Below are 27,525 nucleotides of genomic sequence, written 5' to 3'. Positions count from 1 at the left end.
TAAAAAGACATCACACACACACACACACACACACACACACACACAAACAACATTACTTAAACAAGACTGACTACCATTAACAAATCAGAAAGTTGAAGAATTCTTGGGGGAAAATAACTTGCACTAATTCAATGAAGGCTGTATAGAACAACTAGACCAGGTCACCACACCTCCTACCTCAGTTTGAAATAAAAATTCTAGGGCTGGGGCAGTGGCTCAGTGGTAGAGTGCATGCCTAGCATGTGTGAGGCACTGGGTTCAATCCTCAGCACCAATAAATAAATAAAAGTATTGTGTGCATCTACTGGTATCAGTTCTTAAGAACATGGCAGTGTTCCAAATACCTCATGATCCCTAAGCAAGATAAACATCCCCTATACTAAAAGACAAACTACCAAATCCCCTCTCCTTGCAGTAATCTCTCTCTAGATCCCAGAATCAGATGAATCATGCTCATTATATGTGGGTAAAGAAGATTCTTGTGTACTTAAATGAGTAAAAAGTCAGGTACCAACAATCTGTGAATTAAAGTAAAACTATGAAAAAGTCTCCAAATTCAACTAAGAGAAAAACTAAAACCCAAAGAAAAAGAATTAATAAACAAAAGTAGATGTTTTGCTAAGTGTAATATGTTCCAACCGAATTCTATGCCACTGAAACAGATTAGTACTTTCAGAAATTTAAAATTTGGCCACTGAGATTTTTAAAACAGCAAATAAACATAGTAAAAAATTTAATTACTGGGGGAGAAGTAAAAAAAAAAATTTCCCCCAAAATTCAGGAAAAAGAACAAAGAAGGAGACAGTATAAAGCAAAGTTTAAAAACACAAAGGATAGATCCAAAATTTCCAAAGTCTACCCATCAACAAAGAGAAAACAGTAACACAGAAGAGGAAATAGAAGAAAATCTTGCAGAGCCAAAGACAACAAAATATCCTCAAATTAATGAGCCAATCAGAATAAATAGCAGAAGTATGATAGGATTCCATTTTTAAATATTCTCTAATGCCTGGACTATTCGAAGACCTCCTCAGGCCATTTCTTTGCTTCTGCTTTTTCCTCAATACCTGTACTCTTCACACACCACCAAATCTATCTGATATACAGAAGTAGAGTGAGCTTTTAAAAAAAAATGTAAACCACATCATTCCTTTACTTCACAATTTTCCTTCACCCTGGGAATAAAAATTCCTTTCCTTGGACCTACCTGATTTATCTCCCAGAATTCATTTCATTCCTCTCTCCATATCACTTTTTATACATTATATAAATGAAACAAGTTCCTTCATACCTCAGAGCATTCTCCAAGCTTTTCCCTCTGACTGAAAAGTTCTCCCCGATACCCATGTTTCACCTAATATTTTAAATCTCATTTATTTTTTTAGGTCTCAGACAAAGGCCACCCCTGATCACCAAATCTAAATTAGGTCATACTATTTTTATATATTGCATTATTTCTATTTCCCTCATAGCACTTATCCCAATTTGTATTTAAACATTTATTTGTGGTTGTTTTGTATTTCTCCTAAGTAGTACAAATGTCATGTGAGCAAAAATCATGTCTCTTATGTTCCTCATTATATATATAAGGCTAAATGGGGAATAAGTATCTAAGTCTTAGCTCAATAGTTACATTGTTTCTAATAATCAAAGCAGAAGCAATAGTACACAACAGAGGGACAATCTGTTACCTGACCAAATTAAAAGCAAAGATGGGTGCAGAAACAGAAAAATGACCATAGGAACAAGACCTATTTAGAGCAATATCATATTGAATTGAGGATGGGAGACACATGAATCAGCAAACTACATCAAGAAACTGGGAAAATGTTTTTGAATTTTTTTAGTTGTAGGTTTTTTTGTGGTGCTAAGGATCAAACTCAGTCCCTCATAAGTGCTAAGCAAATACTCTACCACTGAGCCACAGTTGGCTTTAACTTAATACCCTCACTACTTAAGTGAATAATGAAAAGACTGCTGAATTAAAGGGTTTTGTTGTTGCTGTTTATATGACATTAGAGTATTGCAAATTTAAGAGCTATTTCACATATCACGTACAACCACAAGAATGGTATCCTAATTTGAATAATTTATGACTGGGTGAAGATAGATTCTTATGTAGTTAAATGAGTAAAAAGTCAGGTACCAACAATCCGAATAAAAGTAAAACTATGAAAAAGAATCTCCCAATTCAACTAAGAGTTATGATTTATTCTAATTAGGATCCCATTCTTGTGGTTGTATGTGATGTGTGAAACAGCTCTTTTATTTGCAATAATCAGATATGTATTATTAAAGAAACACTGTAACAACAATGTAGCAAATGAGCAAAAGGTTGACAAAATGGGGTAGGAGGATTGATTCTCAAACCTCTGTAAATAGTACTAGTCCAAGATAACTGGTTCAGACCTTAAGTCAAGATATAAGGAGTAGAAAGGGCTATCGGAGCAGTGCATAGATAAAAAGTTGTTTTAGGATTGAGAATACTGAGGAGATGATGGTGGGACACTCTTACCAAACTGTAAGCCTAAGAAAATACCATCCAAGAAGAAATGTAAAGTATAGCCAAGAAACAAAGCAATTAACAATGAATGTTATTGGGTTAAGAAAGGTTATAAAAGAAAGTCAAAGTAAACAAAAACTAAGTAAATTCAGTGAGGGATGAGTAAAGATGAGGATAAATTAGGATAATCTGAAACAGTTTGACAACTAATCTGACAAATACAATTTATGTTCCATTATGTTCTTCACATGCCTCCTCTACTAAATTAAGAGGATGTGCTCAAATTCTAAAACCAAGACAGAGAAAAATGAGAACTTGAACTGTTCCAGGTCTGTGGGCATGAGAATAAGGAAAAATTCAACAGATATTTTAGAGTTAAGAACTCTCAAATTATGTTATAAATCTGATATTAATAATTAGAAACAGCAGCAACTAAAAAATCAACTAGATGTGAAATAAAAAGGAAAAAGAAGAGATTCCAAGACTTCTGGATTGGGACCTACACTACTAGTCAAAGAAGGAAATAAGCTAAAATTGGGACCCTACGTGATTGTTTTCTACACTCACCCCATCATCCTCTACTACCCAAAGAATCTTAAAATGGACTTTTAAAATCTACCTCTTCCATAAATCCTTTCCCAACTCTGCAGCCCATGTTATCTTTGGCTTCCTCTTGGCATCAGCATTTGCACAGCTCCAACAAGAGAAATCTACGAGCATTTACCCCAAATATATAAACATGTAAAAAATACAAAGACATATTTATATTTTATACTGTTGTAATATAAATATGTATTATTCTCATTATAAAACATAAAAAACAAATAGAAATAGCATTTTTAATATTTTCTTCCCTTACCCTAATATAATTCTTGCTAATCCCTCCTTTTGGATAGCATTGATTAATGATTTTCTAGGTTCAAATTTGTTCATATAAAAATTAGAAATGTCTCAATGTCTCTATATGTTCCCACAGCATACATGAAACAAATGTAGTACCGCTTTGTAATTCTAGAATTTCTTATTCAAACTTGTCATAATGCATTAAGAGAAAATCACTGAATTCATTGAATTTGTAATATGGCAAATAACAGTCACTTAATTTCAATGTTAAATTGAAATGTTTACAAATAAATGTAAATGTTACAAATAAATATACATTAAGATAATTTAAGGACAAAAATTATTCTTTAATCTATAACAATCAACAATTCTGAAGAATGCAGACATATGCAATGACAGTAGTATTTATACTCTGAAGGAAAATTTAAAATTGGATAAGGAATGCATTTTTAACCATTCTAACAAAGTAATACTGACAATAAAATTATTTGTGATAATACAATTCTGGATGATGAAAGGTTTATCTGTAGTGGAAAATTAAGTGTTATAAAAGTATAAATATGGTTCAATAATTCAGACAGCCTATTTGTGAATGTTGAAGAAAACATTTCAGACACAGGTAACATTAGTTGTAATTATTTCACTTATATAAGTATTCAAAGCTAATTATAAACTTGACAGAAAATTATGGAGATATTCTAAAAAAAGGCCTGTCAATTAATGACATTTATTAATTTATAAAAATAATTATTTTCATTCAAACTAGAAAATCATATTTTGTATCTATAATGCTCTATACCTGTAGATATATGTTTATAAATATGAAGCATAGGTTATTAGAATTAGCTAACTAGACATAAATTCACAAAGCAATCACAGATCTCTTTGGACATGAAAGCTGTTGATAACATATAACATAGGATCAGATTCTTGTATAAAGAGTTCATAATTAAACAAATACTGAAATTTTAAAATTCAGTTAAGATATATAGACATTTCTCACTAAGAATTATTAAGGCCTCTGAACCTCAAAGAAAATACAAATATGTCTTAGGTTACTTATATTTCCAGATATCTATGAACTAAATAATGAAAATGAATAGTCTTTCTTAAGGTTTTAATTTCCTATATTAAATTATGTTTTCATAATTAGCTAATATTATCAAAGTACACATTATATTCTCTAAATCTTACCCAGTTCACTTGATTTCTTCTGAAGCTCCATGGTAATGATTTTCAGGTGATCTTCATTTTTTCCCAATCTTGTAAGATATGTTATTTTTCAATGTAAAATATTCTTTTATCAGAATACATCTAATATCTAAAACTAGTATAGTTTAGCAACTCAGCATAGATTCATCTACTCAATTTGTAAATATTTATTAAATACCTACTCTGTATAACATTTTAAAATAATTATTAGAAATACATAATTGTATATTTATTACCTCTACACAAAATCTTGAGGCTTATGGTTACAATTTGTCTCTTAGCTATTGGTAATCAAATTAATCCGTCTTAGAACTTTGAAAGAGACATAATTATTATTTAACTAAATTCTGCCTCAGGAACAATACAAATTGGAAAACATATAATTCTCTTGCTTTCTCTGACTTTCTGGTTTTTACAAACTACAAAATTTAGATAACTAGAACAAATGAATCTTGGGTAACTCACAATTTTGAAATCTGAAAATTTCTTGGGACAGGTCAATCAAGAATATATAAGAATGTGGGGAACTAGAAGAGCTAATTTCCTTCCTTTACTATGCATAATCCATAGATTAAATTATAATAGTACATAAATGGGATAGTATACCATACAGCTACTGAAAATGATAATGCAGACCTTATTTATTAATCAAGAATTTGGATATTAATAAAATAACAAAATAAAATGGCAGGTTAAAACAATATTTATGTAAACAATGCATACAAAAGGAAAATACACATAAAAAAGAAATACTGGTAGGCCCAGTGTATGACTTAGGAGATAAATCTGTTCCTCTCCTGTACCCTCCCAAATTTTATTAACCCAAAGCTAATGGGACAGAAATATTTACACAGCTTTATATGAATATTTTCTTAATATTAAGAAAAATGGAGTTAGTCTTAAACACTCAAGTTTTGTACAAACTGCTATTTAGATCAAATGTAAATGAATATTTTAAACACAACTAATCAATCCATTAATTTAGCAAATATAGAGTACTACCTACTCTATCCCAGAATAGTTGCTAAATTTATAAATCAAAGACAAGGTTATAGATTCCAGTAAAACAAACTTCCCAACGTAGAAATTATTACTGTGAAGCTAATAATAATCCATAGTTTGAATAGATAAGTTGTATTCTGTGTAACCACAATTCTGTGCAATTAAAATGTGGTAATAAAAATACCTATGTGTATTTCTGAATCAGCACTTAGGAGTTTGTCTATAAAATTTGGCTCTATGGTAGAGAATGCATGAGAACTATCCTAAAGAATACCTGCTTTTAGGGTTGAGGATGTATGTAGTTCAGTTGGTAGAGTACTTGCCTTACATGCACAGGCACGGAGTTCAATCCCAAAAAAAAAAAAAAAAAAAAACAGAAAAAAAAAAAAACCCACTTTTAAATCTTTTCTTAGGATACCTGCCTACCAAATACAAACTTTTAAAAAGCATTCATATTTTATACATTAAAAAAAAGACTTGGCTATAGTTGTTATAAGAATTATGCAGCTGTTGACAATGAACAGAAATGATACTGAATATTAGAGGCAAATTGTTTTTATTCATTTTTATGTATTTATAATAAGAAATATTTCACCTTTGCTGTTCTTTTCTCAATAATTCCTCCAAGTTGCAGATACTTGTTTTAAGTTCAGTAAGTATAACTGAATGGGCAGCTTTGGCTTTATTAAATTCTTCCATTTGAGCTTCTTTTTCTTCAGTGAGTTGATATATTGTTTTTGTTGCTATCTGTAAATCTTCCTCTGAAGCTTTTTGAGTACTCTAAAAGTACAAAATAAAAGCAATGATTCAAAGGCCTTAAGGAAAAAAAATGTGAATTTATCAGATTCTATCAGTTTGCTGCCCCTTTTGCTTTTCACTTCTTTTCATCATCCCTTCTACTCACCCTGAAATACGCACCCACTTATTATTTCAAATTACCATTTTCCAAATTCCACCTGTAGTTCCAATTTCTCCATGGAATCTTCCTAACCAATCCAACCCACAGGGTTCTTTCAATTCTTAGAACTGTTATAGTAATTTATTAGCCTGGATCACTGTTGGTACCCAGCTTGATCTTGTATTTCACTTATATTTTTCATTTGTGTTTTTATCCATTGTCTCTGACTAAATTATAAACATTTAGCAGACTGGTATTTTTTCTTCTCTGTTTGAAGCTCAGGGTTCTTGTACATAGTATTAGTATTCAATAATATTTGTTAATTATTGATAATGTGAGACTTACTACACACTAGTCAGTTTTTAAATCATACCACACTTATTTGCAAAGACATTTTAATATCTTCTAGTTCTGATGTCAAAAGGTCCTTCTTCTCAATTGATTCTTTTAAGCTTTCATTCTGTAATTCTAAAAAAGAAAGTCATAGATAGGTAGTACTTAATAGAAAATACATACCAAAAATACTAAAAGTTACTTGTAACAATTACTTTTTTTCCTCCATTAGACAACCCAGTTCAAAATGAGAGAATTATGTGAATTACAGACACACTAATTGTGATCAAGCCTTTTTGATTTTTCAATACTGTTCCCCTCAAGAACTCAAAGACTAATATTTTTAAAAATATTAAATATAATTTATAATAGAATCAAAATAGACATATAAGAGAAAGCAACTCTGGCAAGTGGATTAAGAAAATTTCCTTATTTGTATTTGTATATCACTGGTTAGTTGTCAGACAGCTTACATATACCATGCACTGTTTTGTTCATTAAGAATATGCTTTAGAAATAGAAAAGGGGGGTATGAAAAATGGTAGAATGAGACAGACATCATTACCCTATGTACATGTATGATTACACAAACAGTATGAATCTACATAGTGTACAACCATAGAAACGAAACGATATACCTCATTTGTGTACAATGAATCAAAATGCATAATATATAATGTATTTTATATGTATGCATTCTTTTTTCTTTTTTTTTTTTCTTTTTGGTACTAGAGATTGAACCAGGACCTTGAGTATGCTAGGCAAGCACTCTACCACTGATGTGCATCTCCAGTCCTTTTTTCCACTTTAACATTTTGAGCCAGGATTTTACTGAATTGTTTCCAGGCTGACCTAGAAGTTATAATTCTCCTGCTTCAGCCTTCCAAGTAGCTAGGTACAGGTATATGACACCAAGCCCAACATGTGCACTCATTTTTATAACACATATATGTCTAGGGAAAAAAAGAAGTTCATCATCTTCTTTGGATTCAAGTTATACTGTATCTTCTTATTCTGTCTACCTGGCCCTGGCCATGACTGAACCAGTTTGACTCTAATTTTCCACCCACCTGGAAAATTAGAATCATAATAATTCATGTCTTAGAGAATCACTGTCAGAATTAAATAATACAACTTAAAATCCTGAACTACAGTATCTAGTATATAATCAATAAAGCCTAACAACTATTATGATGATGATAATGGTGATGTATGCAAGAAAATGGACTTTAATATTCATGGTATTTCAATCAATCAACAAATATATGAAAAAATGTTCAACATCTCTAGCAATTAAGAAATGCAAATCAAAATTATACTGAAATTCCATCTCACTCCAGTCAGAATGGCAATCATCAAGAATATAAGCAATAATAAATTTTGCTAAGGATATGGGGAAAAAGGTACACTCAGACCTTTCTGGTGCAAAAGGAAATTGGCACAATCACTTTAGAAAGCAGTATGGAGATTCCTAAGAAAACTTGGAATGGAACCACCACTTGACCCAGTAATTCCAGTCCCTGATTTATACCCAAAGGACTTAAAATCAGCATAGTACAGTGATGCAGTCACATCAATGTTTATAGCAGCTCAATTCACAATAGCTAAACTATTGAATCAACTTAGGTACCCTTCAACAGATGAAGAAAATGTGGTATAAATGCACAAAGGAATATTACTCAGTCTTAAAGGAGAATGAAATTAATGACATTTGCCCATAAATAGATGGAGCTAGAGAATTATAATGCTAAAGGAAATAAGAAAACACCAAAGAACCAAAGGAATGTTTACTCTGATATACAAATACTAACTCACAATAAGAGGGAGGGGCTAGGGAAGAATAAGGTACTTTGGATTAGACAGAGAGGAGTGAAGGGAGGGAAGTGGGTATGGGGGAGGAAGGAGAGTGAAATGAATGGGATATTATTACTCTATGTGCATATATGATTGCACGAATGGTATAGCTCATACAGAAGAATGAGAAGTTACACTCCATTTATGTATGGTGTGCCAAAATGCATTCTACTGTCATATATAACTAGAACAAATTTTTTAAAAATCCCTCAGGGAAAACATATTCATGGTATTTATAATACATTTAGACAGGTAAACAATTATAAGTGCTAATGGGTACTCACTAGAAGTTATAAGAGTATATGCAGGGGAAACTTAAGCAAAATAGATCAATGGGGTAGAGTTAGGAAAGCAGAGATAGAGAAGGAAAGATCAGGAAAGACTTCTAGAAAATGACAGTTAAGTTGAAATATTTTAAAGAAATAAGAATTGGTAAGGATAATAGGAGAAAAAAGAAATCACAAACAGGTAAAATACCATGTACAAAGGCAAAAATAGAAGAACCTGGATAATACATTCTGGGGTCTAAATGAAATGTATTTCAGTAATATGTCTTAAAGTATAAAGAGGTTTAAATTATATTCATATATTCAATTATCAACTGTACCCCACAAATATATACAATTATTATATACTAATTTTAAAAATGAAAAAAAAAATGAAAAAGGATAAGGAAGCAGTCATCACAGTTATGATTGGAAAGATAATAATAACATCATAATAGGATTTATATGACTTGCTCAGAATCTTTTGCTTTATAAGCCATGAGGGCCATGCAAAACAATTAAGGATATTAAACAGCAGAATGATGTCTCAGGTTTATATTTTTTTAAAGCTCCACTGTGGGGAGGCGAGGATGTGTAGAATGAAAAGGTCACTGGTCCTCTTATAAGTAAAAACAAGAAAAGTATATCAGGAGAGAAGGCAATAATGACTAACAACTGTGGTGTTCATTATGACTACAAAACTATCACCAGTCTATAAGAAATAGATATTAATGATAAGACATTATGATCTACCGGACTACATCTTAATTACAAACCAGCCTTTAGGCACACATGGGAAATGAAAATGATTTTCCAAGCCAAAACTTAATTTGAAGTGCTCCTCAATTCCCCTAGGATGCCAAAAGATGAAAAAGGAAATTTTCTCTATTAAAAAAATTCTCAAGTTCTGGATTAGAACTTAAGAATTTCCACAGATGAAGTTACACCACCTCACAATCCAAAAGCACAAACAGAAACAAAGCACCAGGAGCAGAATATGGTATAGTATAAAGGCCATTTTTGAGCTACAAACAATTCAGATGTTAGAATTATTAGCTATCAAATAAAAAATATTTTAACATTCTTTAAAAATGAAAAGAAGGAAGATATCAACGAACCAAATGAAATGTCTACAAATGATATGTAAAACTGAAACTAAAAACTACACTGCTGAGCTGTTTAACCTCTAAAAATTCAGGATTAAGTACTAAGAATATTAAAGGCATTACTCTCCTAACAAAATAACAAGAATTTACCAGGTCAAAAGCAAATGGGGGGCTGGGGATATATCTCAGCTGGTAAAGTGCTTGCCTTGCAAGCACAAGGCCCTGGGTTCAATCCCAGTACCGCAAAAAAAAAAAAAAAAAAAAAAAAAAAAAAAAAAAAAAAAAAAAAAAAAAAAACAAGCAAATGGAAAAGAGCTGGGGACCTAGCTGAGTGACAGAGTGCTTGCCTAGCACGTGGGAAGCCCTGGGTTCAATCCCTAGCACCACAAAAAAGGGAAAAAAAAGAGTGAAAGGCAAATAGAGACCTAGAGAAGTAAGCTAACCACTGAGCCTGCTTTTATACTGAGGGCATATGCAGATCCTGGCAAAGTTGAATTTTGATTCGAAATTACAATAGATAAGGAAAAGAAATATTAAAAGCCAAAAAATAAAAAAGGAGTAGGAGAAAAACTTGTGTACAATAATCTGAGATAAGCAGCTTAAGGAAGAAGCAAAAGTAAACCAGAGGCAGATTTGTAGGCCCAATTCTTATCACACGAGTTGTTCAGAGAACCCCAAGCTTTGAAACTAACTTAAGGTGGTCCCAAATGAACACAGATACCATGTACATGGCATAAATAAAGGCAAATCATCCCAGAGGAAGTTATCTACATATTAGGCAGGCCTTAAACTATTCCTAAATAATTTTTCAAATAAAAAAAAAATGTGCATAAAGTCAGAGAGAACAAGGCTTACAAGTAAACCAGGAAGACTAAAAACTATCAGAAACAAAAGACAGGATGAGGACCACAGTCATTTAGGATAAAGAACTATCAAAAGGAAACTATAATACTTAATATTTAAGGAGATTTTTTAAAACCCTGAAAATATTAATATAAAACTACATAAAGTAGAATAAAATTGAAAAGAAGAATAACATTTTAAAATAAACTAAAAATAAAATGGGGAGTTTCATAATGAATTAAGAACAAATGAAAAGAGAATTAGTGAATCATAAGATAAATCAGAAGACACAGGAAGGCAAACTTTAAAAAAAATTAAAAGATTGGCACAACTGATAAAGTCAGAAAATTAATAGCTGTTTTATTCATTTTTTATTTTACTCAGAAAATGAGAAACAAAATAGATATAACAACTGAAGAGATTACCAAGAATTAAGAAGTAATGAAGGATACTACTTTATACATTCAAGGAGACATAAAATAAAACTAAACTATACCTTAAAATATATTATTGTAACTACTAGAAAGGAAAAGATAAATAAATAGCTGAAAAACTGCAAGAGCGGGAAAAAATACCTTACCCTGAAAGATTCAACAGTTAGGGTAACAATGTTGACTTCTTAAAATTAATGAAGGAAGTCAGAAGAAAGGAGACTAACACCCTCTGTTTTAGGCAGCTTTTTGACACTGTGGTCAAAACTCCCAAGAACAACTTAGAGGAGGAAAAGTATATTTTGGCTCATGGGTTTAAAGTTTCAGTCCATGAGGGGGTGAGACCATTGCTCTGTGTCCAAAGTGAGGCAAAATATCACTGTGAAAGGGCATGGTGGAGAAGTGCTATTTCATTGATGGCAACCAAGAAGCAGAAAGAGGGAGTGGGGAAAGGGCCACAGGAAAAATGAACCTTTCCAGGGCATATCCCCAGTGACCTACCTCCTTCAACCACACCCCAACTGTCTATAGTTACCACCCAGTCCATTCAAACTAGGATGAACTGATTAGGTTACAGCTCTCAAATTCCAATCATTTCATCTTTTAACATTCCTCCATTAACTCAGGAGCTTGGGGGGATACTTCATATCCAAACCATAACACCCTCAATGTGCTAGAAGAAATTTCTAGAAATAGCACATAGTGTGCCAACCTGGAAGTACATACCATGCAAAAATATCCTTTATGGATGAGAATGAATAAACATTTTCAAACAAATGAAACCTAAGAGAACTCTTCATAAACATGGTCTCACTAAAGTAAATTCTAAAAATTCCTCTTTAAGTCAGAAAGAATGAAAGGGGTATGAGATGGGGGGGAAAAAAAAGGACAAAGTAGAACTATATGGATAAAACCAAACAAATATTGTCTGTATAAAATAGTAATACAAATGCCTAGATTATAGAATTAAAATGCACATGTAAAATAAATAAAAATAGGAGGAGACAAAATGGAATTAATGTTATAATGTCCTTAAATAGCACAAAAAGAACATATATGCATTGATTAACTTTGATAAGTAATTAATCCATGCTATAATCTCTCCAAAAACCACTTTAAAAAAAAAAAAGGAGGTCTGGGGTTGTGGCTCAATGGCAGAGTGCTTGCCTAGCATGTGTGAGGCACTGGGTTTGATCCTCAGCACCACATAAAAATAAATAAAATAAAGGTCCATTGGCAACTAAAAGATTAAAAAAAAAAAAGTGTGATAGGTTGACATATTTGATTCCATGAAAATGTTATAGGTAGGCTATATGGGCACTGACTAAACAGACTCCATTTTACCCTGAGACTCCATGTATGTAGGAAATGCTTCTCCCATGGGAACACCCCACCTCTGTACCCATCAACAGTTGCTTAGCATAGCAGGTATGGCAACACAAAATGGCAATTCTTATATAATACAAAATTATTCTCTTTTTGATTCCTATTTTTCTTACACAATGTACCACGTCAATAGTAAATGTCTAGATGTTAGCAACCATTCTTTGATTTGTACCCAACTAAGGTCAGTTTTGATCAAATTCCCCTTCTGCTTATGATTTTAGATCTCATGCTGTTAGTTTGTAGTTTTGAATCATAACAACTACACTTACAACTTACAACTTGTAAGTTGCACTTACAACTGATGAACTGACTTATGGTATAAAAACCCTTGCAACCCTAAGGTCAGGGCTGTTCTCCCAAGAGCCATTTTTGGGGTGTTTTGTGAGACAGTCAGCCAGCCAACTAATAAAGACTCTCAAATTTGGACTTCTCAGTGGTGATCAGTCTGTTCTTAAGGTTCACCCCACAATAAAAGGAAAAGATTATATAACTTTCAAAGTAGTCAAGGGAAAAAAACTGGAATGCTAAAAAGGAAACCAGGACTTCCATTTCTGGGAAGAGTAAGTAGATGTACTTTATCCCATTCCTCTCAAGTATAACCAAAACCCCCCCAATATTATGTACAGAAGAAATCAAAGAAAATTGAAAGGTGATGAGAAGGTAAAACCAGCTACAGTAACCTGGACCAGAAAAACAATATAGAAGGAAGACCCCTGAGTTAGGGGGTTTTCTTTTATTTTGAGAGATTTGAAGAGGCTGTTTTGAGTTTTGGTATTTTTGATGTGTCTCAGGGGGAGTCCTTTGTTTTGTTCTGTTATTTTGTTCAAGAGAGGAGGGTTACCTCCCATATCCAAGACTCAAAGCTAAAGAAGTCAGCAACCAAGAAATACAAATAGGAATCAAAGAGGGCTGGGAGAGGGCTCCAAAACAATTTTGGTTTCTCTAGCTAAAATACCAGGAATGGGGCAGTGTAGCAAACTATACTAGTCAACACAGGACTAACTGTGCTATCCTATTCCAACTACTCTATAGTAAAGGCCAAGTGAGGATCCTAAACTTCCATCTGTGATGGAAGTACTACAATACTACCACCAAGTTCACAGAAGATTAGATAAGTTTCATATCTTTCATCTCCACCAGTCAGTAATGAGCAACCTATTCCTAGCAGTGGCAGTAGAGATCACATGGGGAACCCCCATTCACTAATAACAAGGCAACCCTCTGACACCTACTGGGATATGGTGAGAGAGGCATAGTACAGAGCCACAACTTTCACCAAACCCAGCAGTACTGAGGCCATTCTCACTGTGATGTCACTAAAAACCACACACAGGGAACCACAACACCTAATTAGTGCAGCAGGAAGGAACAAGGAATCCAGCAACAAGGGTTCTCCCCTAGGTGACAATCAAGGACAAGTGGGAAACCTAGACTTTTACCTTCAACTGGTAGTAAAGAGACAGCATAGCCACCTTTCCCTGGCACAGCAGTGTCAAAGGAAGCCAGATAAAACAAAGAAAATAAGACCCAATGTCTCATAATACAATATGAAAACATCTAGGTTTCAATCAATAATTTCTCAGAATAAGAACAAAGCAATCTCAAACTAAATTGATGTCAAAACCAATAACAGATGTGTTAGAATTATTTGACAAAGATTTTAAAGCAGTCATAATAGAAGTGCTTCAATGACCAATCACAAACACAAGTAAAACAAATGAAAAGTTAGAAAGCTTCAAAGAAACTAATTAGAATTTCAAAAAAAAAAAAAAAAAAGAAAAGGAAATTTCAAAAGAAAAAAAAAAGAAAGCTTCAAAGAATAAATGGGAAATCTCAGTGAAGAAATAGAGCATGTTAAAATAAAAAGAAATAGAAATTGTGGAACAAAAAAAATACAATAACCAAAATTAAAAGCTCCATGAACAGGTTCAGTGACCAAAAAGGAAGGTGGGGAGGCAGCTAGAGGAAAGAATCAGTGAACTAAAAGACAGGACAATAAAATCTAGCACCTCAGGAAGCTGAGACAGGAGGGTCACAAGCTTCAGGTTAGCCTCAGCAATTTAGTGAAGTCCTAAGCAACTTAACAAGATCCAGTCTCAAAATAAAAAATAAGCAGAAATGAAGATGTAATCCAGTTGTAAATCATTCTTGGATGATAGTTGTAAATCAATCCCCTGTACCATTAAAAAAAAAATTAGTTAGGCGTGGTGGCACATGCCTGAAATCCCAGTGGCATAGGAGGCTGAGGCAGGAGAATCTCAGGTTCAAAGTCAGCCTCAGTAACTTAGTGAGGCACATAGCAACTCAGCAAGAACCTGTTTTTTTTCACTAAATAAAAAGGGATAATAGGAACATTCCTCAACATTGTTAAGGCTATCTATGCTAACCACATGGCCAACATCATTCTAAATGGAGAAAACCTGAAAGCATTCCCCCTAAAACCTGGAACAAGGCAAGGATGCCCTCTTTCACCACTTCTATTCAACATCGTCTTTGAAACTCTAGCCAGAGCAATTAGACAGACCAAAGAAATTAAAGAGATACGAATAGGAAAAGAAGAACTCAAACTATCCCTATTTGCCAATGACATGATTCTATATTTAGAGGACCCAAAAAATTCCACCAGAAAACTTCTAGAACTCATAAATGAATTCAGTAAAGTAGCAGAACATAAATTCAATGCTCGTAAATCTAGTTCATTTTTATTCATAAGTGATGAATCCTCTGAAAGAGAAATTAGGAAAACTACCACATTCACAATAGCCTCAAAAGAAAAATAAAATACTTGGGAATCAATCTAACAAAAGAGGAGAAAGACCTCTACAATGAGAACTACAGAACACTAAAGAAAGAAATTAAAGAAAACCTTAGAAGATGGAAAGATCTCCCATGTTCTCAGATAGGCAGAATTAATATTGTCAAAATGGTCATACTACCAAAAGTGCTATACAAATTCAATGCTATTCCAATAAAATTTCAATGACGTACCTCATAGAAATAGAGCAAGCAATCATGAAACTCATTTGGAAGAATAAGAGACCCAGAAGAGCTAAAGCAATCCTTAGCAGGAAGAGTGAAGCAGGGGTATCACAATACCACACCTTCAACTATACTACAGACCAATAGTAACAAAAACGGCATGGTATTGGCACCAAAACAGACAGGTAGTTCAATGGTACAGAATAGAGGACACAGAGACAAACCCACATAAATACAATTTTCTCATACTAGACACAGGTGCCAAAAACATACAATGGAGAAAAGATAGCCTGTTCAACAAATAGTGCTGGGAAAACTGGAAGTCCATATGCAGCAGAATGAAACTAAACCCCTATCTCTCACCCTGCACAAAACTCAACTCAAGGGGGAGATCCAAGATGGCGGACTAGAGGAAGACTGTGTTCCTTGTCGCTCCGAAACGCCAGATTCAAGGCAGAGGATATCTGTTTCTCGGTAAGGCAGTTTTTGCTGCTTTTCGATCCCCTGGTGTTTACCCATTTGTCTGCTGTGATGACCTACAGTCTGGCAGCATATTGACGCCTTTTTTGAGAGCAGATTGCTCACTGTCAGGCATCTATCATCCGCCATTTGCCTGCCTCTCGCCTGTCCATCGCCTGCCTTACTCCTATCCATCACCCAACGCTCAAGGTTCACCTCCCGATCATCCAACAACAGTCAGCAAACTGATCACCAACCGCCAGTGGAGCACGAACTGCCTGCTGCTGCCTGGAAGTTCACTGTTACAGTACCTGCAGGTTTGATTACACGTGGCTGCTGCCATTTTGAGAAAACAGCCAGGCCCCATAGGACCCCTGGCCGGACTGACTGAGCCCCATCTCCAGGATCCCTCAGGTCGACCGATCACTTCCTGCCTCTGGGGCCCTCACATCAACTGACTGCTCCCTGCTGCCAGGACCCCCAGACCAACTGACTGCGCCCTATCACCGGGACCCCAGACGGACTGAATGAACCCGGCCTCCAGGATCCCACAACCACACCAAACACTCGGGACCTCCAGGACCCCTGCCGGATCAACTGCATCCCATCTCCAGGACCTCCAGCTGACCACATCCACCCCTGAGCTGAAGCTCCCCATTTGCCAACACGTTTCGAAGTCAGAGCGGCCATCTTGGATAATCCTGGAAGCCGTAGCTCCGACCTTTGGGTGGGGCAAATCCCATCCTGAGACACCTGCTGGAGGCTTAAAGCTCATTGTCAGGTACTTCTCATGCATCAGGCTACTGAACACTGGGAGGTTTCATTAGTATATGACTGCTATACAGTAGATTTTCTTTTTTCTCCTTTTTAAAAAAAATTTCGGTTTTTATTTCTTTATTTTTCTTGCTCTCTTTTCCTTTTGTTTACCTGTTACCTCAGAGTCTCTTTCTCCCTTTTTTGCATGCTAACATCTGATTTCTTTTGATTACACTCACACTTTCTATTTTCTAGAACTTCTGTATATTCTTTTCTTATCCCATTAACAGCCACATTCTACATCCCTTTGCATCCTCTTTGTCCTCCATTAGAAACTGCAGACCTTATTGCAAACCTGTTTGTTTTACCGAAGACAATCTTTGAACTCACTTTGTTTATCACGACAATTTTGTTATTGACCCCATAGGGGCTATTTGGTCTAGGATTGCAGAGTGTCTGATTTGGGCACTGCTAATATTGATCTCCACTTAAAGAAAGGGTTTTGGAAACCTATAGGGCCACTGTAAGCCTATAGGGGGAAATCTGCAATACCCCAGATCTGCACTGCTAGAGGGGAAAATACATGAACAACATGAAAAAAACAAAGGAAGAAAATGATCCAAACAAATCTAGATTCTACAGTAATAGAATGCAATGACAGTATGTTAGAAGAAATGTCAGAAAAGGACTTCAGATTATACATGATTAAGATGATTCACAAAGCAAAGGATGAGATAAGAGAGCAAATGCAGGCAATGAATGATAATACCAATAAGCTGAAAGAGCACCTGCAGGAAGCAAAAGATCATTTCAACAAAGAAATAGAGATTCTCAAAAATAACCAAACGGAAATCCTTGAAATGAAGGAAACAATAAACCAAATAAAAAACTCAATGGAAAGCATCACCAACAGACTAGACCACTTGGAAGACAGAACCTCAGACTATGAAGTCAAAATATTTAATCTTGAAAATAAAGTTGCCCAAACAGAGAAGATGGTAAGAAATCATGAACAGAATCTTCAGGAACTATGGGACATCATGAAAAGATCAAATTTAAGAATTATTGGGATTGAGGAAGGCACAGAGATACAAACCAAGGAATGAACAACCTATTCAATGAAATAATATCAGAAAATTTCCCAAACCTGAAGAATGAAATGGAAAATCAAATACAAGAGGCTTACAGAACACCAAATGCACAGAATCACAACAGATCCACACCAAGGCACATTATAATGAAAATGCCTAACATTCAAAATAAAGATAGGATTTTGAAGGCCGCGAGAGAAAAACATGAGATTACATATAGGGGGAGACCAATACGGATAGCAGCAGACTTCTCAACCCAGACTCTAAAAGCTAGAAGGGCCTGGAACAACATATTTCAAACCCTGAAAGAACATGGTTGACAACCAAGAATCCTATACCCAGCAAAACTAACCTTCAGATTTGAAGATGAAATAAAATCCTTCCATGATAAACAAAAGTTAAAAGAATTTACAAATAGAAAGCCTGCACTACAGAATGTTCTCAACAAAATATTCCATGAGGAGGAAATGAAAAACAACAATGGAGGTCAGCAAAGGGAGGAACTACCTTAGAGAAAAAGCACTCAAAGGAGAAACCAAGCCAACTTAAAAATCAAAAATAAGCCAAATGACCAGGAATACAAATTATTTCTCATTGATAACCCTGAACAGTAATGGCCTAAACTCATCAATCAAAAGACATAGACTGGGAGAATGGATTAAAAAGAAAGACCCAACAATATGCTGCCTGCAAGAGACTCATCTCATAGAAAAAGACATCCACATTTCTCTCAGCAAAGGAAACTATCAGCAATGCGAAGAAAGAGCCTACAGAATGGGAGAATATCTTTGCCAATCATACTTCAGATAGAGCACTAATCTCCAGAATCTATAAAGAACTCAAAAAACTTTACTCCAAGAATTCAAATAATCCAGTCGACAAATGGGCTAAGGAAATGAACAGACACTTCACAGAAGAAGATCTACAAGCAATCAACAAACATATGGAAAAATGTTCAACATCTCTAGTAATAAGAGAAATGCAAATCAAAACCACCCTAAGATTCCATCTCACCCCAATTAGAATGGCGATTATCAAGAATACGAGCAACAACAGGTGTTGGCGAGGATGTGGGGAGAAAGGTACACTCATACATTGCTGGTGGGGCTGCAAATTAGTGCAGCCACTCTGGAAAGCAGTGTGGAGATTCCTTAGAAAACTTGGAATGGACCCTCCATTTGACCCAGCTATCCCACTCCTTGCCCTATACCCAAAGGACTTAAAATCAGCATACTACAGAGACACAGCCACATCATTGTTCATAGCTGCTCAATTCACAATAGCCAGACTGTGGAACCAACCTAGATGCCCTTCAATTGATGAGTGGATAAAGAAACTGTGGTATATATATACAATGGAATATTACTCAGCCATAAAGAATGATAAAATTATGGCATTTGCAGGCAAATGGATGAAATTGAAGAATATCATGCTAAGTGAGATAAGCCAATCTCAAAAAGCCAAAGGACGAATGATATGGCTAATAAGTGGAGGATGACACATAATGGGGGGGAGGGAAGGGTTAGTGTTAGGGTTAGAGTTAGGGTTAGGGAGGGAGGCAAGTATGGAGGAAGGAAGGACTGTATAGAGGGTAAAGAGGGGTGGGAGGGGTGGGGGGAAGGGAAAAAATAACAGAATGAATCAAACAACATTACTCTATGTAAATTTATGATTACACAAATGGTATGCCTTTACGTCATGTACAAACAGAGAAACAACATGTATCCCATTTGTTTACAATAAAAAAAAAAAAGAAAAAGACATCCACATAATAAAGGTGAAAGGATGGGAGAAAACCTACCAACCACATGGACTCAGTAAAAAAGCGGGGGTTTCCATCCTTATATCAGATAAAGTGGACTTCAAGCCAAAGTTAGTCAGAAGGGATAAAGAAGAACATTTCATACTGCTTAAGGGAACCATAAATCAGGAAGACATAATGATAGTAAATATTTATGCCCCAAACAATGGTGCATCCCTGTACATCAAACAAATCCTTCTCAATTTCAAGAATCACACAGACCACAACACAATAATTCTGGGCAACTTTAACGCACAGCTGTCACCACTAGATAGATCTTCCAAACAAAAATCCAACCAAAGAAACCATAGAACTCAATAACACAATCAATAACCTAGACTTAATAGACATATACAGAATATTCCATCCATCAACGAGCGGATACACTTTCTTCTCAGCAGCACATGGAACCTTCTCAAAAATAGACCATATGTTATGCCACAAAGCAGCCCTTAGGAAATGCAAAAAAATAGAGATACTGCCTTGTGTTCTATCAGATCATAATGGACTGAGAGTAGAAATCAATGACAAAGTAAAAAAAGGAAATTACTCCAACACTTGGAGACTAAATAATATGCTATTGAATGAAACATGGATAGCAAAAAACATCAGAAGGAGATTAAAAAATTCTTAGAGGTCAATAAGAATGATGATACAACATATCAAAATCTCTGGGACACTATGAAAGCGGTACTAAGAGGAAAGTTCATTGCATGGAGCGCATTCCAGAAAAGAATTAAAAGTCAACGACTAAATGACCTAATATTATACCTCAAAGCCCTAGGAAAAGAAGAACAGAATAATAGCAAAAGTAGTAGAAGACAGGAAATTAAAATCAGAGCTGAAATCAATGAAATTGAAACAAAAGAAACTATTCAAAAAATTGACATAACAAAAAGTTGGTTCTTTGAGAAAGTAAACAAAATAAACCCTTAGCCACACTAACAAAGAGAAGGAGAGAGAAGACTCAAATTACTAAATTTGACTCAAATTACTAAAATACATAATGAAATATCACAACAGACACCACGGAGATACAGAACATAATGAGAAGCTACTTTGAAAATCTGTATTCCAACAAAATAGAAAGTACCGAAGACATTGACAAATTTCTAGAGACATATGCTCCTCCCAAACTGAACCAGGAGGACATACACAATTTAAACAGATCAATATCAAGCAATGAAATAGAAGAAGCCATTAAAAATCTACCATCCAAGAAAAGCCCAGGACCAGATGGATTCTCAGCAGAGTTCTACAAGACCTTCAAAGAAGAACTCATTTCAATACTTCTCAAAATATTCCAGGAAATAGAAAAGGAGGGTACCCTACCAAACTCATTCTATGAAGCTAATATCACCCTCATACCCAAACCAGGAAAAGACACATCAAGGAAAGAAAATTTTAGACCAATATCCTTGATGAATATAGATGCTAAGATCCTTAACAAAATATTGGCAAACCGTATCCAAAAACATATTAAGAAAATTGTGCACCACGATCAAGTGGGGTTCATCCCTGGAATACAAGGATGGTTCAACATTCGTAAATCAATAAACGTAATCCATCATGTCAATAGACTTAAGAATAAGAATCATATGGTTATTTCAATTGACACAGAAAAAGCATTGGACAAAATACAACACCCTTTCATGCTCAAAACACTAGAAAAAATAGGGATAGTAGGAACATACCCAAACATTGTAAAGGCTATTTATGCTAAGCCCATGGCCAACATCATTCTTAATGGAGAAAAACTGAAACCATTCCCTTTAAAAACAGGAACAAGACAGGGATGTCCTCTTTCACCACTTCTATTCAACATTGTCCTCGAAACTCTAGCCAGAGCAATTAGGCAGACTAAAGAAATTAAAGGGATATGAATAGGAAAAGAGGAACTTAAGCTGTCACTATTTGCGGATGATATGATTCTATATTTAGAAGATCCAAAAACCTCCTCCAGAAAACTTCTAGATCTCATCACTGAATTCAGCAAAATAGCAGGCTATAAAATCAACACGCATACATCTAAAGCATTTTTATATGCAAGCGACGAAACAGCTGAGGGAAATGAGGAAAACAACTCCATTTGCAATAGCCTCAAAAAAAAATAAAATACTTGGGCATCCATCTAACCAAAGAGAAAAAGATCTCTACGATGAAAACTACAAAACATTGAAGAAAGAAATTAAGGAAGACCTTAGAAGATGGAAAGATCTCCCATGTTCTTGGATAGGCAGAATTAATATTGTCAAAATGGCCATATTACCAAAAGTGTTACACAGATTCAATGCAATTCCAATAAAAATCCAAATGACGTACCTCACAGAAATAGAGCAAGCAGTCATGAAATTCATCTGGAAGAATAAGAAACCCAGAATAGCTAAAGCAATCCTTAGCAGGAAGAATGAAACAGGGGGTATCGCAATACCAGAACTTCAACTATACTACAAAGCAATAGTAACAAAAACGGCATGGTATTGGCACTGAAATAGACAGGTAGATCAATGGTACAGAATAGAGGACACGGACACAAACCCAAATAAATACAATTTTCTCATACTACACAAAAGTGCCAAAAATATGCAATGGAGAAAAGATAGCCTGTTCAACAAATGGTGCTGGGAAAACTGGAAATCCATATGCAACAGAATGAAACTAAACCCCTATCTCTCACCCTTCACAAAACTCAACTCACAATGGATCAAGAACCTCGGAATCAGACCAGAGACCCTGCATCTTACAGAAGAAAAAGTAGGTCCAAACCTTCAATTTGTTGGCTTAGGATCAGACTTCCTTAACAGGACTCCCATAGCACAAGAAATAAAAGCAAGAATCAATAACTGGGATAGATTCAAACTAAATAGCTTTCTCTCAGCAAAGGAAACTATCAGCAATGTGAAGAGAGAGCCTACAGAGTGGGAGAATATGTTTGCCACTCATACTTTAGATAGAGCACTAATTTCCAGAATATATAAAGAACTCAAAAAACTCTACACCAAGAATACAAATAACCCAATCAACAAATGGGCTAAGGAAATGAACAGACACTTCACCAAAGAAGATCTACAAGCAATCAACAAACATATGAAATGTTCAACATCTTTAGTAATAAGAGAAATGCAAATCAAAACTACACTAAGATTCCATCTCACTCCAATTAGAATGGCGATTCTCAAGAACACAAACAACAATAGGTGTTGGAGAGGATGTGGGGAAAAAGGTACACTCGTACATTGCTGGTGGGGCTGCAAATTAGTGCAGCCACTCTGGAAAGCAGTGTGGAGATTCCTTAGAAAACTTGGAATGGACCTACCATTTGTCCCAGCTATCCCACTCCTCAGCCTATACCCAAAGGACTTAAAATCAGCATACTACAGAGATACAGCCACATCAATGTTCATAGCTGCTCAATTCACAATAGCCAGACTATGGAACCAACCTAGATGCCCTTCAGTTGATGAATGGATAAAGAAACTGTGGTATATATATACAATAGAATATTACTCAGCCATAAAGAATAATAAAATCATGGCATTTGCAGGCAAATGGATGAAATTGGAGAATATCATGCTAAGTGAGATAAGCCAATCTAAAAAATCCAAAAGACGAATGATCTCACTGATAAGCGGATGATGACACCTAATGGGGGGTGGGAGGGGCGCAAGAATGGAGGAAGGAGGGATTGTATAGAGGGAAAAGAAAGGTGGGAGGGGTGGGGGGGAGGAAAAAATAACGGAATGAATCAAACATCATTACTCCGTGTAAATATATGAATATACAAATGGTATGCTGTTACTCTATGTACAAACAGAAACAACATGTATCCCATTTGTTTACAATAAAAAAAAAAAAAACTCAACTCTCAACTCAAAATGGATCAAGGATGTCAGAATCAGATCAGACCCTGTACCTTGTAGAAGAAAAAGTAGGTCCAAATCTTCATCGTGTCAGCTTAGGACCAGACTACCTTAATTGACTCCCAAAGTACAAAAAATTAAAGCAAGAATCTATAAATGGGATAGATTCAAACTAAAAAGCTTTTTCTCAGCAAAGGAAACTGTTGACAATGTGAAGAGAGAGCCTACAGAGTGGGAGAAAATCTTTGCCACACATACTTCACATAGAGCACTTCAGAATCTATAAAGAACTCAAAAACCTTTACATCAAGAATACAAACAACCCATCAACAAATGGGCTAAGGAAATGAGCAGACACTTCACAGAAGAAGATCTACAAGCAATCAACAGATAAATGAAGAAATGTTCAAAATCTCTAGCAATAAGAGAAATGCAAATCAAAACTACCCTAAGATTTCATCTCACCCCAATTAGAATGGCGATTATCAAGAATACAAGCAACAACAGGTGTTGGCGAGGACGTGGAGAAAAAGGTACACTCATACATTGCTGGTGGGGCTGCAAATTAGTGCAGCCACTCTGGAAAGCAGTGTGGAGATTCCTTAGGAAACTTGGAATGGACCTACCATTTGATCCAGCTATCCCACTCCTTGGCCTATACAGAAAAGACTTAAAATCAGCATACTACAGTGAAACAGTCACATCAATGTTCATAGCTGCTCAATTCACAATAGCCAGATTGTGGAACCAATCTAGATAACCTTCAATTGATGAATGGATAAAGAAACTGTAGTATATACACACCATGGAATATTACTCAGTCATAAAGAAGAATAAAATTATGGTATTTTCAGGTAAATGGATGCAGTTGGAGAATATCATGCTAAGTGAGATAAGCCAATCTCAAAAAACCAAAGGACAAATGATTTCGCTGATAAGCGGATGATGACACATAATGGGGGATGGGAGGGGTTAATGTTAGGGTTAGGGAAGGGGGCAAGAATGAAGGAAGGAAGGACTCTATAGAGGGAAAAGAGAGGTGGGAGGGTTGGAAGGAAGGGAAAAAATAACAGAATGAATCAAACAACATTACCCTATGTAAATTTATGATTACACAAATGGTATGTCTTTACTCCATGTACAAACAGAGAAACAACATGTATCCCATTTGTTTACAATAAAAAAAATTAGCAATCTGAACAACAGAGAACAGATAGAATGAAAAAGAAATTAGCAGAGTCTCAGGGTTCTGAGGGATTATAAAAATATTTAACTTTTCAAGTCATCATGAGTTCCTGAAGGATAAGAGAAAGAAGGCAGGGCTAAAAAAGTATTCAAAGAAACAGCAGCTGAAATTTCCTCCAAATTTTGGAAAACAAGTAAGATCCGAGAAGCATAGCAAATCTCAAAGTTCCTGAAGGATAAGAGAAAGAAGGCAGGTCTAAAAAAGTATTCAAAGAAACAACAGCTGAAATTTCCTCCAAATTTTGGAAAACAAGTAAGATCCAAGAAGCATAGCAAATCTCAAAGTCCAAAGAAATAAACACCAATACACATATATAAAATTCTGAAAACTAATGACAAAGAAAAGATAGGATATTAAAAGAGGCCAGGGATGAAAACCTTACACACAGGGAGAAAACAATTAGAATAACAATAGATTTCTTATCAGAATCATATAAGTTAGAAGGATGTAGGTGGTTTGTTGGTAGGTTGTATTTTTGGTAATTGGGATTGAATCCAGGTTTAATTTAACAATGACCTATATCCCCAGCCCTTTATATTTTTTATTTTAAGACAGGGTCTTGCTAAGTTACCAAGCCTGGCTTTATGCTTGCAATCCTCCTGCCTTAGTCTACAAGATAGCTGGCACTGCACCTGGCCACAAAATGTTTTAAATGATGAAAGAAATATCTATTAACCAGAATCCTATTTTAAAAAGGGAAAAAATATTACAACATTCCCAGATGAAGGAAAATGAATTATTTGCAAGCAGATGTCCCTAAATAATAACTATACTAAGTACTCTAATAGAAAAGGAAACAGTGAAAGGACAATTGTGAACATCAGGAAAGAAGGAAGAATAAGATAAACAAAAATACAGGTAAATATTATAAGTTTTCCTTCACTTCTTGAGTTTTCTAAGTTATGTATTATTATGAAAAAATTATAGTACTGTATGATGTGGTTCTAAATGTGCGTAAAGGAAATATTGAAGACACTTGTATTATAAATGGGGATGGTGAAAGGATGTAGCAAATGAGTAAAGACCTCTATACTTAAACTTGAAAAATGATGATGCTAGTAGATTGTGTTACCAATATCAAGAACAACCACTTTAAAAAGTCTAAACAAAGTGAGACATACTAGAAAGTATAAACTTAAGTGCAAATAGGACCCTTAAAAAAAAATTTCAAGCAGCCCTCAGGAAGATTGCAAAGAAAAAATAGAAAAGTTAAAAATAAGAGGAAAAAAGAACAGACTTAAGTCCCTGCATACCAATAATTACATTAAATGTCAATGGTCTACATGTAAAAATTAAAGAGATAAGCTGACTGGGTTTTTAAAAAAATGAAACTGAACTATATGCTGGCTACAAAAAACTTATTTCACATATAACAACATAGATTGTTTGAAAGTAAAAGGTTGGAAAAAGATAAAACATGTAACTATTAGTCAAAGGAAAGCAAGAGTGACTACATTAATATTAGGTAACACACGTAGAGCAAGAATATTATCAGCAAAAAGAGATATTATATAATGATAAAAGGACCAATAAGCAAAAGACATAGCAATCTTAATATGAGTATACACAAATAAAAAGCTGGAAAACAAAACATGAACTGTTATAACTGAAAGAAACACACAAATCCACATTATATTTGGAGACTTCAACATTTCTCTATATATAACTGATGAAAAATTAAGACCAAAAAAAAAATCAAGATTATAGAAGAACTCAACACCAAAGAATAAAAGCCCCTCAAAAATGTCTATGTTCTAGTCCCTTGAATTTTTGAAAATGTTACCTTACACACCAGAGTCTTTTTGTAGGTGTGATTATGGATCTTGAGATATGAAGACTATACTGTTTAATCCAGGTAGGCAAAACAAAATCACAAAGGACCTTCCTAAAGAATGGTAGGAAACTCCAAATTAGATTAGAAAATGTGACAATAGCAGCGCTAGTTGAATAATATGAGGAAGGCAACACAAGCCAAGAAATGCAGGCGGCCTTTAAAAGCTGAAAAGGGCAGGGAACATATTTTCTCTTGAGTGTCTCCAGAAAGACTAAAGACACACCAAACTTCAAGGAAAAGTTAGTCCATAAAACTCTTTCTGATCTTCTAATTCTCCAGAACTGTATGATAATAAATATGTTGTTTTAAGCCACCAAGTTTGTGATAGTTTGTTATACAACCATCAAACAACATGATCTAATCAACAGCAACATAATACACATTCTTTTCAGGTGCCCAAAGAAAATATAACAACAGATGTAATCAATCAAACCCATGGAGGGTCATAAAACAATTTTCAAAAAATGTGAAAGAACTGAAATTTGTGAGTATGCCCCTGATAATATGGAATCAAATTAGAAATCAATAACACAGACAACAGAAAAATCTCTAATGGCATAGAAACTAAAAATGACACACTTCTAAATAATCTACTATATGTCAAAGAAAAAGTCTAAAGAGAAGGTTTTAAAAAGACATTTTTAAAAAGTGAAAAAGAAAATACAAAATATCAAAATTTGAAGACACAGCTAAAGTTTTGCTGAGGTATTAGAAAAAGAATAGTCTAATGAATACATCCATGTATTTTAATAAAAAAGAAAACTTTAAATCCATAATGTGAGCTCCCACCTAAGAAATTTAGAAAAGATGAGCAAAATAAAC

The 27,525-nt window shown here is 34.7% G+C and overlaps 1 protein-coding gene across 1 annotated transcript in view; it reads right to left on the bottom strand.

The window, feature by feature from the left end:
* The window catches only part of SYCP1 (synaptonemal complex protein 1), a 172,519-nt gene that overhangs the window by 122,578 nt on the left and 22,416 nt on the right, over positions 1-27,525 (bottom strand). The window contains exons 13-15 of the mRNA XM_079136081.1: positions 6,832-6,926; positions 6,156-6,340; positions 4,541-4,608 (exon numbers count right to left, since the gene is read on the bottom strand). Of these exons, the coding sequence (XP_078992207.1) occupies positions 4,541-4,608; positions 6,156-6,340; positions 6,832-6,926 (348 nt within the window). The remainder of the gene's footprint in view (positions 1-4,540; positions 4,609-6,155; positions 6,341-6,831; positions 6,927-27,525) is intronic.

The sequence above is a fragment of the Sciurus vulgaris genome (genome assembly GCF_902686455.1).
Source record: "Sciurus vulgaris genome assembly, chromosome: 1".
NCBI classification, from domain to species: Eukaryota; Metazoa; Chordata; class Mammalia; order Rodentia; family Sciuridae; genus Sciurus; species Sciurus vulgaris.
Note: the sequence above shows the minus strand (reverse complement) of the source record. Positions and strands in the feature narration are given on the sequence as shown.